This window comes from Bubalus kerabau, chromosome 17 (assembly GCF_029407905.1).
Source record: "Bubalus kerabau isolate K-KA32 ecotype Philippines breed swamp buffalo chromosome 17, PCC_UOA_SB_1v2, whole genome shotgun sequence".
In the NCBI taxonomy this organism is placed as follows: Eukaryota; Metazoa; Chordata; class Mammalia; order Artiodactyla; family Bovidae; genus Bubalus; species Bubalus kerabau.
Window position 1 is genome coordinate 64,280,994 of NC_073640.1, and position 12,579 is coordinate 64,293,572.

The 12,579-nt window shown below is 41.4% G+C and overlaps 1 protein-coding gene across 1 annotated transcript; it reads right to left on the reverse strand.

Moving 5' to 3' along the window:
- Window positions 1-3,331: 3,331 nt before the first annotated feature.
- On the reverse strand, window positions 3,332-11,380 carry LOC129631691 (zinc finger protein 345-like). Its single transcript, XM_055552871.1, is given in 3 exon segments — window positions 3,332-4,169; window positions 4,172-6,627; window positions 11,302-11,380. Coding segments are annotated over 2 exon segments (2,463 nt in total). The 5' UTR covers window positions 6,512-6,627; window positions 11,302-11,380; the 3' UTR covers window positions 3,332-4,046.
- Window positions 11,381-12,579: the final 1,199 nt, after the last annotated feature.

Consider the following 12,579-nt stretch of genomic DNA (forward strand, 5'->3'; position numbering starts at 1 on the left):
CTTAGTGACCCCATGGACTCTAACTTGCCAGATTCCACTGTCCAAGAAATTCCCAAGCAGGAATACTGGAACGGGTAGTCATTCCCTTCCCCAGAAGTTCTTCAGAAAAACAAAGCAAAAAGAAAAGAAGAAGAAAAAATTGATCAAGTCATGTTAATATTTTCATACACACAGTTCAGTTCAGTTCCTCATTCGTATTCCATTCTTTGGGACCCCATGGCCCACAGCACGCCAGGCCTACTGGTCCATCACCAACTCCCGGAGCCCACTCAAACTCATCTCCACGGAGTACAGACATACACTCAAATGGGGCTATATGCTCATTAGGGGGAAGAGAGAGACATTTTCATGTCACTAAACTCAGGTAATTTTGAATGAATTAAAAAGTACATAATGTTAGAGGATGATATTCTTTATTTGCACTGAGCTGTACTTTAAATTTTAATACAGTTGAGCATAGATTAGGACTAATAAGATTCTTGTAAACATTTTGGAAAATACAAAACTGTGATGAGACTCTGTGATGTGAGCATGGAGTGTATTGGAAAAGATCAGACCTGGGCTTGGGATGAAAACCACCACTCCCCAAACCCAGCATCTCTGCTAAACACACATGAGTGTTCATTTTCCAAAGCAGAAAGAAAGTAAGAAGACAGGAAGTTACTTCATTAATTGTGATAGTTTAGGCACATCCCTCATTTTTCTTTCCAAGACACTTGTTCAAGTCAAGTGGAAAAAAACAAATTCACAGCATGGGAATCTCACAGAAACACTTAAACCAGTGAACATGAGTCATGGGGTAAGAAGTACATGGAGGTGGTAAAAAGACTGTGTCTGTGATTTGAGCCTGGAGTATTCTGGAAACATCACACCTAGGCTTGAGTGATCAATTCGCCTACCCTGAAAACCCACTATCTATAATCAACACAATGAGTGTTCATTCTCAGAAGCAAAGAGAAACCAAGAAGATGGGGAGTTTCTCCATTAACTATGAGCATTTCCACACATTCCTTATTCCTTTTTTCCACAACCTTGTTTAAAGAGAGAGAGAAGTATGAACTTCATAGTCTCATGATGTTAGAGTGAAGTCTCCAGAACCAGTGGGCATCAGATGTCATGGTGTAAATGAATCACATGAAAGATGCACAATCACTGCCTGGGCATCCTGGAATTAACAATGAAGTTATAACTTGAATCTAACATTTAAAAATGTCAATTTTATGCAAATTTCATTTCACATATACTTCCCCTGTTTAGTATCCTAATAATGCATTTAACTAGTAAGACTCAGCAATGCAAAAGACAGCATCTCCTAGTTTTCTTTTTATTTCTGAAAATTTTCTGAAAAACTCTAGACCTCTGAGTTGAGTCACTGGGCTTCCCAGCTGGCTCACTGGTAAAGAATCTGCCTACCGATGCTGGAGATGTGGCTTCAGTCTCGGGGTGGAGAGAATCCCCGGGACGAGGAAATGGGAACCCACAGCAAAATTCTTGCCTGGAAAATCCCATGACAGAAGAGAATTGGTTCTATGTATAATGGCATTTTCAAACTCTGTTTTAAATATCTATATTGCACCCAGGTGCTAAGTCATCACTGCATTTCGCAACATCCCTAAAATCCCAACATCAAACCACATCTCACTGGGAGAATAGGAGTGACTCCCCAAGGTGATCTGTCACAAAAAAATAGTTTCAACAGTTGAAAGTCGCTGATTCACGTTGAGAATTCATCATGCTCCATAGAAAGTGAGGATGCAGACAATGGAGCAAAGGCTCTGGGACACAAGGAAATAGTCTAAAGGGCTGGTCTTCACTTTTATAATAAGAAATGGGAAAAAATAAGATGATGAGATGCCTGGGAAGAAAAACTAGGAGCAGAAAGCCAAAGGCTTGCAGATTCTCATTTGGGCATTTCAGGAGGGAAAGCAGATGCAGCCCCAGACCCAGGACAGGATATTTACCTGAGAAGTTGCCATTTCCTCCTCTTCTTCCTCCTGCTCTGTCTTCTCTGGGGATGTTACGCTGCAAACGCACTTCTGTGGTTTGAGAAAATACCGCTGAGGACATCAAAACAGCTCTTTAACCTGCAACCAATGCTCTTACAGACAGAAGGGCCTTGAAAAGCTGAGAAGACCGACCTCTCCTGTCCTCTGTCTCAGGAGAGATTTGGGAACAATCAATTCCTACCTGGAGACCAGCCTGTGAACTTATTTCTTGATTGTTCTCTCCCCATAGAGAGCTCCTAACACTCTGCTCTCACAGATGATGTGAGCTGAGTTTCCCTGTCCAATCCAGACAGACCAACCCTGTTGCCTCTCTGTGGAAGAAGCCAGGGCTCAGCTCTCACAGATGAATCACGAGGCACTTCCTTAACCCAGGCCTCTGCTTAGAATCCCCTGGAGCACTTCCTAGACACCGCAGTGATGCTCCCACAGGACCAACATAGAACTCTGTTGGGAGGGCATCAGTGAGGTCAATTCCTGACACTGGTCATGTGATCCTGGTGGGAAACCAGAGGGAAACCACTTGGCTAAAGATTCTTTCTGAACCATTTCAATGAATACAAATCCCTGGTGGTCAGGTCCCCACTCCAAGAAGTTATCGATCTGCAGGTCTACAGTGTGGCCGTTAATGGAGTCATCAGCAAATCCCATTTTTTCCTGATGTTTCTTCTCCCAAACCAACGTTCAGGAGTCCTGAGCTCAAAGCCTCACACTCATCACACCTAAGACCTCTCTGTAGGGGAGGATTTCGGGCAGGAATTTCTGAGAGAGGTCAAAGCTAGAATCAGGCAGAGAAAACACCAGTTCTTGCAGTTTAGCCTGCAGAAGTTATGCTGGGTGAGGTGTTCTGGGCTCCATAGGGTGAGTGTGAATTAATCCACTCAAGCCAAAACAACAAATCCGGTGAGCACTGTGAGGGTGTCATTGAAGGGGGGCTTGTAAAGTAGACCCTGGGGTTCAGCAAGACTGTTGATCTCAAGGAAGCTGGTCATCTAGACCAGGTGCTCACAGGACTGGCTTTTGTGAGTTCAAGAAACCGCAGGCTGCCTGCTGCCCAGACAGATGCTGAGGCAGCAACAGCATGGACCAGTTTACGGAAATTGTCAACAATATTCATTTTTTGATATAAGGATATGTGATTTGTGACTTTTACAGCTTACCTGACAAAGCCTAGGAAGCACTTAGGAAGCATGGTATACACTAATTCCACGCCTCTTCCAGGAAGACTTTCTAATACGTTTCTGGGTTATCACAGAAGCTGTCTTCATTTCAACATTGTCAAGTAATAATCATGACTTGTGTGTTGATATTATAAAGATACATCAACATTGCAGTGAACTCTCATTGTGTTTTTATTACAAATCAAGGATATTACTATTGAAACTTTTGAACCAACTTCTATCTTACTTTAATACATGGAAAGATTAAATGATCACTTACATCATGGCAACTTCCAGATATTTCACATCAATGCCAAACACCTCCATTTAGATGGTCATTGTCCATTTTACATTATGGTATCCTTCATCTTCTAAAGGAGGATAGATAGAAATTGTGTTGCAACACAATATAAAAAGCTAATCTTTAATAAACCATAAAAAATCTACCTTTCCAAACACAGTAGAAAGCTTAATATGGATTGAGTGTTCTATTACATTCACGTCAAAGAATCTCAAATCATGTCATTATAAACGAGCATACAAATAGCAATCCACTCCAGTACTATTGCCTGGAAAATCCCATAGACACAGGAGCCTGGTAGGCTACAGTCTATGGGGTTGCAAAGTTGGACACGACTGAGCGACTTTACTTTCGCTTTCATACATACAGTGTTAAGAATCGTAACTTTCTAACTATCAACCTTCATCTCATGATTCATGCTAATACGTCCATTTTCTATGTGCTTTAACTATGCAGTACTCCCTACAGTCATTGTACTTCAGAGAAACTTCTGAAAACAAGATTAGTGAAATGCCTTCTATTATGCAATCTCTGATATTTATTTCCATTTAACTTTTGATTAAATACTTTTCTACATATTGGTTACATCATTTCCATTGGTTTTTTTGTATAAACTCTTGTGTTTTCTGATGCATGTTTAGCGCAAACCTCTTCCATCACATGTTCCGTTACTAGAGTTTCTCTCCAGTGTGTGTTCTCTGATGTTTACTGAGATGAGCACTCTGACTAAAGGCTTTGCCACATTCGGTACATTCATAAGGTCTCTCTCCAGTATGCATTCGCCGATGTAGAGTAAGAGCTGACCTGTAACCAAAGGCTTTGCCACATTCAGTACATGTATATGGTCTCTCTCCAGTATGCACGCGCCGATGTTCAGTAAGGTTATAACGCGTAATAAAGGTCTTGCCACATTCTGTACATTTATAACGTCTATCCCCGGTATGAATTCGGTGATGTTGAGTAAGGGCTGAACTCCTAATAAAGGCTCTGCCACATTCTTTACATTTGTATGGTTTCTCCCCAGTATGGATTCGATGATGTCTAGTAAGAACTGAGCAATGATGAAAGGCTTTGTTACATTCTTTACATGTATAAGGCTTCTCTCCAGTATGGATTCGCTTATGATAGGTTAGATCTGAGTAACAGATAAAGGCTTTGCTACATTCTGTACATTTATAAGGTTTCTCTCCAGTATGAATTTGCTGATGTTGAATAAGATTTGAGTTGTAAGTAAAGGCTTTGCCACATACTGTACATTTATAAGGTTTCTCTCCAGCGTGAATTCGCTGATGTCGAGTAAGAAATGAGGAGCGACGAAAGGCTTTGTTACATACTTTACATATATAAGGTTTCTCTCCAGTATGAATTCGCTGATGTTCAATAAGGTCTGAGTTGCAAATAAAGGCTTTGCTACATTCTGTACATTTATAAGGTTTCTCTCCAGCATGAATTCGCTGATGTTGAATAAGGCTTGAGTTGTAAGTAAAGGCTTTGCTACATTCTGTACATTTATAAGGTTTCTCTCCAGTATGAATTCTCCGATGTTTAATAAGAAGTGACTTGTAAGTAAAGGCTTTGCCACATTCTGTACATTTATAAGGTTTCTGTCCAGTGTGAATTCGCTGATGTTGAGTAAGAAATGAGGAGCGACGAAAGGCTTTGTTACATTCTTTACATATATAAGGTTTCTCTCCAGTATGAATTCGCTGATGTTCAATACGGTCTGAATTGTAAGTAAAGGCTTTGCTACATTCTGTACATTTATAAGGTTTCTCTCCTGTATGAGTTCGCCGATGTTGAATAAGAAGTGAGTTGTAAGTAAAGGCTTTGCTACATTCTGTACATTTATAAGGTTTCTCTCCAGTATGAATTCGCTGATGTTCAATAAGGTCTGAGTTGTAAGTAAAGGCTTTGCCACATACTGTACATTTATACGGTTTCTCTCCAGTGTGAATTTGCTGATGTTCAGTAAGAAATGAGGAACAATGAAAGGCTTTGTTACATTCTTTACATATATAAGGTTTCTTTCCAGCATGAATTCGCTGATGTTGAGTAAGAAGTGAGTGACAGTTAAATGCTCTGCTACATTCTGTACATTTGAAGGGTTTCCTTCCTGTATGAATTCTCCTATGTCTACTAAGATTGGATGACTTACTAAACACTTTCTCACATACCTTACACTTGTTTTCTTTCTGTGGATTCTGAACAGTGTCCTGTTGAGTAAGTTCTGAACAGTGATTAGAAACCTTACCATATTCACTACAAGTCCTGTCTCCAGTACAAGTACTCTTATCTAGAGAAAAACCTGACATATGATCAAAGGTATTTCTACATTTATTAATTTTAGAATCCTTGTTTAAAGATTCGGGTCCCTGATGTTTCTTAAGGTTTGAGTCTCCTTCAACTGTATACCTAGTTTCATTGCCTGAATATCTTCTCAGTCCGCCATAAATACTCTTGTAATTATTGGAGCTGGGGCTCTTACTTAAGGTCTGACTCATTTTATTATACCTGGAAAGTTGTTGTGTATTAACCATATCACAATATGTATTGAAGAATGATGGTTGGATTGCATCTCTTCCATTATCATCAACATTATATATCTTGGACTGGATAGAAGATATCTGTTGGGGGAAGAACAATGACACCCTGCTCACGGATCCCTGAAATTGCTTAGATTTTGAATTTTCACACTCATTGTTAAATTGTAGGTGTTCAGACATCCTTGAATGTATGTTTAGTCGAAGCCTACATTCACAATTGTCTGAATGAGTATTTGCAGTAGAGACTAGATTACCTTCCAGATTTTCCACGTTTTCTTTTAGAGAACATGTATGTTTCAAAAAAGGATGGACATCTTTTCTTAAACACTTACACTTCTCGGCAGATAGTGAAGATTGAAGTTGCTGTTTTTCCCAATTTGACTCAGGCTGCTCATTTCTTTTTGCAGTACTCTTAGCATTATTTGTAAGTGTCTCCATTTCTTTATGTCCATATAAACATCCTCTCTGTCTTTCATATACCCTGGTATATTCCCAATCTTTCATTAAATTTAAGTTTCTGAGGTGAAATGTTTGATATATTCCTAGGTTTGCTTTTGGGAATACATCTTCTAATGCTGGATTCTTTGGCAACAAATCCTGGGTGTCTTGTGGAGACACAGCTGAAAGATACCAAATAACAAGTAATTTTATCTGCTATTCTCAGTGAATATCTTTAAAGATTTAAAGAAAACTGATGACCATAGCTAGTTTAAAAATAAAATAGAGATGGAAGGATCAAGATGCCAGAGGCTTAGGCAGATGTGGAGCTCATCTCTCTCTCCACAAATGAATGAGAAATGGAACAATTCTCACAGAGCCCAGCTGAACACTAGCAGAGGCCCTTGGAAATCTGAAAGGACAAGAAAGCTTCCTGCTCTGCAGGGTAGGACAAAAGAAAGAAGGAAAAAGAAGAGGAGAGGACGTGGGTTGGGGCCTGCAACTCTGCAGGGAGATGAAAGTGAGGAGAGGTCCCCATATCCGAGGAAGCCCCTCATTGGGGGAGCTCAGTTTGGACAGAAGGAGAGCCTCATTCTCTGTGGGAAGAGAACATGGCAAACAGTGTGTGGCAGCAGGACACAGTGAGACCTGCACACAGGGTGCTGACCCCAGCCCTGCCCACCCAGCCTTAGCGGCATGTCCAGCAATGCAGACAAGGGCTGGGTGCCGAAATGTGGGATTTGGAGAGCAGACCCAGGCAGAGGACTTCGGTTCGCTGTGAGGATACATCCTGAGGGGACGGGAGTGAGGGAGGAGGTCTCTAAAGGGATGCTTCTGGAGGAAGCCTGAACCACCATAGAGAGAGTGTCATTGTTGAGTGATGCCCAGGGAATGAGCCCACTGCATCCCTTGTCCCTTGTGCCTGCCCCTGCTAGCCAAGGACTATGAAGAACTCTACCCAGCCTGGGGTCTTTTGAGCCCCAGCCATGGCCTCCCCCATCGACCTCCTCCATAATCAGCAGAATCCTGAGCTCTGGGGCAGCCTCAGGAGAAGACACCTGTGAGTTGGCCACAAGCACAGATGGAGCAGAAAGCACAGGCGAACACCAGCAATAAAGAAGAAAAGCTGAAAACTCTCCTTGCAGCAACACAAGCCATGGTCTTACACCCATGACCAGCTTTGTAACCTCAGCCCCTACAGAGCATCTGAACCAACAACCAAGGGCTCTCTCATTCCTGGCAGGTATAGCTTTAGTAGCTGTAGACTTTGTGGGCTCCTACTCAAGGGGGCTGGGCGAGGACAGAGCCAGAGCTGCTCCGTAGCACCACAGCGGGTCCAGCTCCACGCTGAATGCAATCCCAGAACCTGACTTCACTGAATCCATGCTGGTGACCTTGTGAAAACAACAGCTGAGAGACACCAGGACCGTGTGCCATCATGCCCATTGTTAAGGTGGGGCCAAGAGCAGTTCCAACACTACATAAGGAGAGCTTGCAGAACGCATGAGAGGGGGCACCAGAGCACAGCCTGAGGTGAACATTCCTACAGGAGTAATACTTAGTGTCTTCTCTCCCAGTGGGTGTGCTCCAATCCCACCTGCCTCGCACCACAGATCAGAATCACAGCAAAGACTCAGATCTGGGGGCTGTATTCCACCACACAGGGAGCAGGCACCACCAGAGACAAGGCAGTAACAACCACAGAATAAGGGGGAAACAGCCCTGAATATCCAGGGCAGGCTCTGGTCACAGTTCACAGCAATCAGAGCACAGATCAAGAGAGGATAAGGGCACAAACCTCTGGACCAACCTCACCCACTAAGGTGCAGATACCAGAAGGAAGATTAACTAGTTGGCTGCACCCTTCAAAACAAAGACCACATACAGAACGCAGGACAATATGAGATGGCAAAGAAATATGTTACAGGGCAAGAAACAACATAAAACCCTCCAAGGACCACTGAGTGATAGGCAATCTAATGATTACTTCTTGATTTTAGTCATCTTAAGTGGAGACACCAAATACTTGCACAAATCCTAGGTGTCTAGTAATTCTTAAATCCACTTCTTGCCACACATGTTTCTGAGAATGTGTTATTAGCTGTTTCAATCTAAGAATCATAAATGATAGTGACAGAGAACTAGTCAGAAACTGAGGACACATAAGACAGTGTCCGAGGAAGCTGAATACAAATAAGATAAACTTAATAAAGTACTAGTTTTAAGAAATTAAATAAGAAGAGAGACTTTAAAACTATGATTGAAAAAGGGAACTCTACTCATTGCTCTGTGGAGACCTAAATGGGAAGGAAATCAATAGGACAGTAAAGACTAAAGATCTCTTTAAGAAAATTAGAGGTACCGGGAATATTTCATGCAAAGATGGCAACAATAAAGGACAGAAACAGGATGGACCTAAAAGAAGAAGAAGATATTAAGAGAAGTAGGCAAGAATATATGGAAGAACTATACGAAAAAGATCTTAATGACCGAGATAACCACGATGGTGTGGTCACTCACCTAGTAACAGACATCCTGGCATCCAAAGTAAAGTCGGCCTTAGAAGGCATGAGGACCCACAAACCTAGTGTAGGTGATGGAACTCCAGCTGACCTATTTCAAGTCCTAAAAGATGATAATGCTAAAGTTCTGCACTCGATAAGCCAGCAAATTTGGAAAACTCAGCAGTGGCCTCAGGACGGGAAAAGGTCAGTTTTCATTCCAATCACAAAGAAAGGCAATGCCAAAGAACGCTCAAACTACTACACAATTTCCCTCATTTCCAACAATAGCAAAGGCTCCTAATTCTCCAAGCGAGGCTTTAACAGCACGTGAACTGAGAGCTTCCAGATGTTCAAGCTGGATTTAGAAACGGCAGAGGAATCAGAGATCAAATTGCCAACATCCTTTGGATCATATAAAAAGTGAGAGAGTTCTGGAGAAACGACAACATCTGCTTTATTGACAATATCACAGCCTTTGATTGTGTGGACAACAAGAAACTGTGGAAAATTCTTAAAGAGATGGGAACACCAGACTACCTTACCTGCCTCCTGAGAAATCTGTATGCATGTCAACAGGCAGCAGGGAGAACTGGACATGTGACAACGGACTGATTCCAAATTGGGAAAGGAGTATGCCAAGGCTGTATACTGTCACCCTGCTTATTTAACTTATATGCACAGTACATAATGTGACATACTGGGAAAGATGAAGCACAAATTGGAATCATGATTTCAGGGAGAAATATCCATAATCTCAGATATAAAGATGACACCACCCTTAGGGCAGAAAGCGAAGAGGAACTGAGGAGTCTCTTGATGAAACTGAAAGAAGAGCCTGAAAAAGCTGGCTTCAAACTCAACCTTCAAAAAACAAAGATCATGGCACCGGTCAGATCATTTCATGGCAAACAGTGGGAGAAAGAGTGGAAACAGTGTGAAACTGTATTTTCTGGGGGTTCCAAAATCACTGCAGATGGTGACTACCGTCATGAAAGTAAAAGACGCTTGCTCCTTGGAAGAAAAGCTATGACCGACCTAGGCAGCATATTAAAAAGCAGAAACATTACTTTGCTGACAAAGGTCCATCTAGTCAAAGTTATATTGTTTCCAGTAGTCATGTATGGATGTGAGAGTTGGACCATGAAGAAAGCTGAGTGTTGAAGAATTCATGCTTTTGAACTGTGGTATTGGAGAAGACTCTTGAGAGTGCCTTGTACTGCAAGAAGATCACACCACTCCATCCTAATGGAAATCAGTCCTCAATATTCTTTGGAAGGACATGGTGAAGCTGATGTTCTAATACTTTGGCCACCTGATGTGAAGAACTGACCCACTGAAAAAGACCCTTATGCCGGGAAAGATTGAAGATGAGAGGAGAAGGGGACGACAGAGGGTGAGATGGGAGATGGTTGCATGGCATCACTGACTCGATGGATATGAGTTTCAGCAGGCTCTGGGAGTTAAGTGATTGGCAGGGAAGCCTGGCCTGCTGCATACCATGGATCGCAGACTCAGATTCAATGGAACGACGGAACTGAACTGACCGATACGTATAAATAATTATCTTTGCTGTATAGGAGAACAAAATTGGAAAACAGCTATATTCCAACTAGAACTTTTAATAAAGATTTCTTCATATAATCTAAAAACTGTCATAGTTTGAATCAACCATTAATAATGTAGTGGAAAATGTGCTAAGATTTTATGTCCATTTATTTTAAAATTCTATCAGGTAATAAAACACAATAAAGTATTTTAGCATGTTAGAATTGGGGCAAATACACAAAAAGATATTTCATATGAGATCATATAAGGTAATGAGAAACTTTCAAGTCAACCTCAGATGTGCACTGTTTCATTTTCACCAGGTTTTGCTTTCTGCAGTGAAAAATTACTTGAATTTGAAATTTATTTAGAAGGTCCTATGTGTCGCTCCTAGTGGATAGGAAATTATAAATCAGAGAATAAAATCCTGTCCCTAGTATTCCAGGAAATTCGGCAGTTTTTCTACCATTTCACTCACACATTTCTGTCTAGAGGTAGAAGGAAACTTTAAAAGGACTGTCATACAGTTACTCAGAAACGGGCAGAATTTTCCTAGGGCCCCCAAGAAATCGAAGAGCAATGAATAAATGCAGTTTGTCAGAAGCCAAGAGGAGACTTTTAGGTCACACTGTGATGGAGAAAAGTAATCACTGGAGATAAATTCATGAATGATTTAAGAGAGAGAATGGGGCAGGTGATTCATTTCTATCACAGTAGCAGAACAAACCCACGTTTTCGAAAACCATTTCCATTGAAGCAAATCTCCCAACACCATCTGAGTCATCATCTCCAACCATTCATACCTACCTGGGTAAATGGCTGTTGTTTCAATTCTCCTTATATTCCTGGGATCCTTCAATAGCTCCAGAAAGGTGACCAGGTCCACCTTAGAGACAAGCCCTGGTGATCAGAGAAAGGAATATTTGTGTTGTTAGAGATTCATCAGTATCGAATCCAATATGTATTCAGGTGAGACAAGAATGCCTTTTCTTCTAGAAAACGATTTCCTGAAATACTTTATTCAAAGCCGCTATACAATACTAACACACACCTAACAATCAGGTCCTGAGATTCTGGTCAAGTAGCGCTAAGGCAAAGGTAAGTAGAGTCAATGTGAGATTAAGAGAGGGTGCAACTATTTAATACCACAGAACTTACATAATTACCAGTAACGTAGAATGAAGGATGTAGAGTACATCAAGGAAGAAAAACATCACCAGCACAACGATTCATCATGAAGCCTTTCTTTCTAAACTCAGAAATAACCTATTATCCCCTAGAGAGTACAGATCTGAAAATACTGTGGGAAGCAGAAAATTTCAGAAGACATTCTAGAAGTGATGGAACAAAAATGCAGTGGGTAGATAAGGGATTCTGGAAGGCAGATATCCTCACCCAAGGAGGCCAGGTTCCTGTAGTTCTCTAACATCACGCTCCTGTACAATTTCCGCTGACCGAGGTCCAGGCATTCCCACTCCTCTTGAGTGAAGTCTATGGCCACATCCTGAAACGTCAGCCGTCCCTGAAATACAAGGTACAGATGCCAATAGGCCGTGGGAAGTCTTCCTAATGTGATCCATATACCATTCAGTCAGATAAAATCTGAGTAATAGGCAAATTTGGCCTTGGAATACGGAATGAAGCAGGGAAAAGACTAATAAGAGTTTTGCCAAGAAACTGCACTGGTCATAACAAACACCCTCTTCCAACAACACAAGAGAAGACTCTACACATGGACATCACCTAATGGTCAACATCGAAATCAGATTGATTATATTCTTTGCAGCCAAAGATGGAGCAGCTCTATACAGTCAACAAAAACAAGACCAGGAGCTGACTGTGCCTCAGACCATGAACTCCTTATTGCCAAATTCAGACTTAAATTGAAGAAAGTAGGGGAAATCACTAGACCATTCAGGTATGACCTAAATCAAATCCCTTATGATTATACAGTGGAAGTGAGAAATAGATTTAAGGGACTAGATCTGATAGATAAGAGTGTCTGATGAACTATGGAATGAGGTTCGTGACATTGTACAGGAGACAGGGATGAAGACCATCCCCATGGAAAAGAAATGCAAAAAA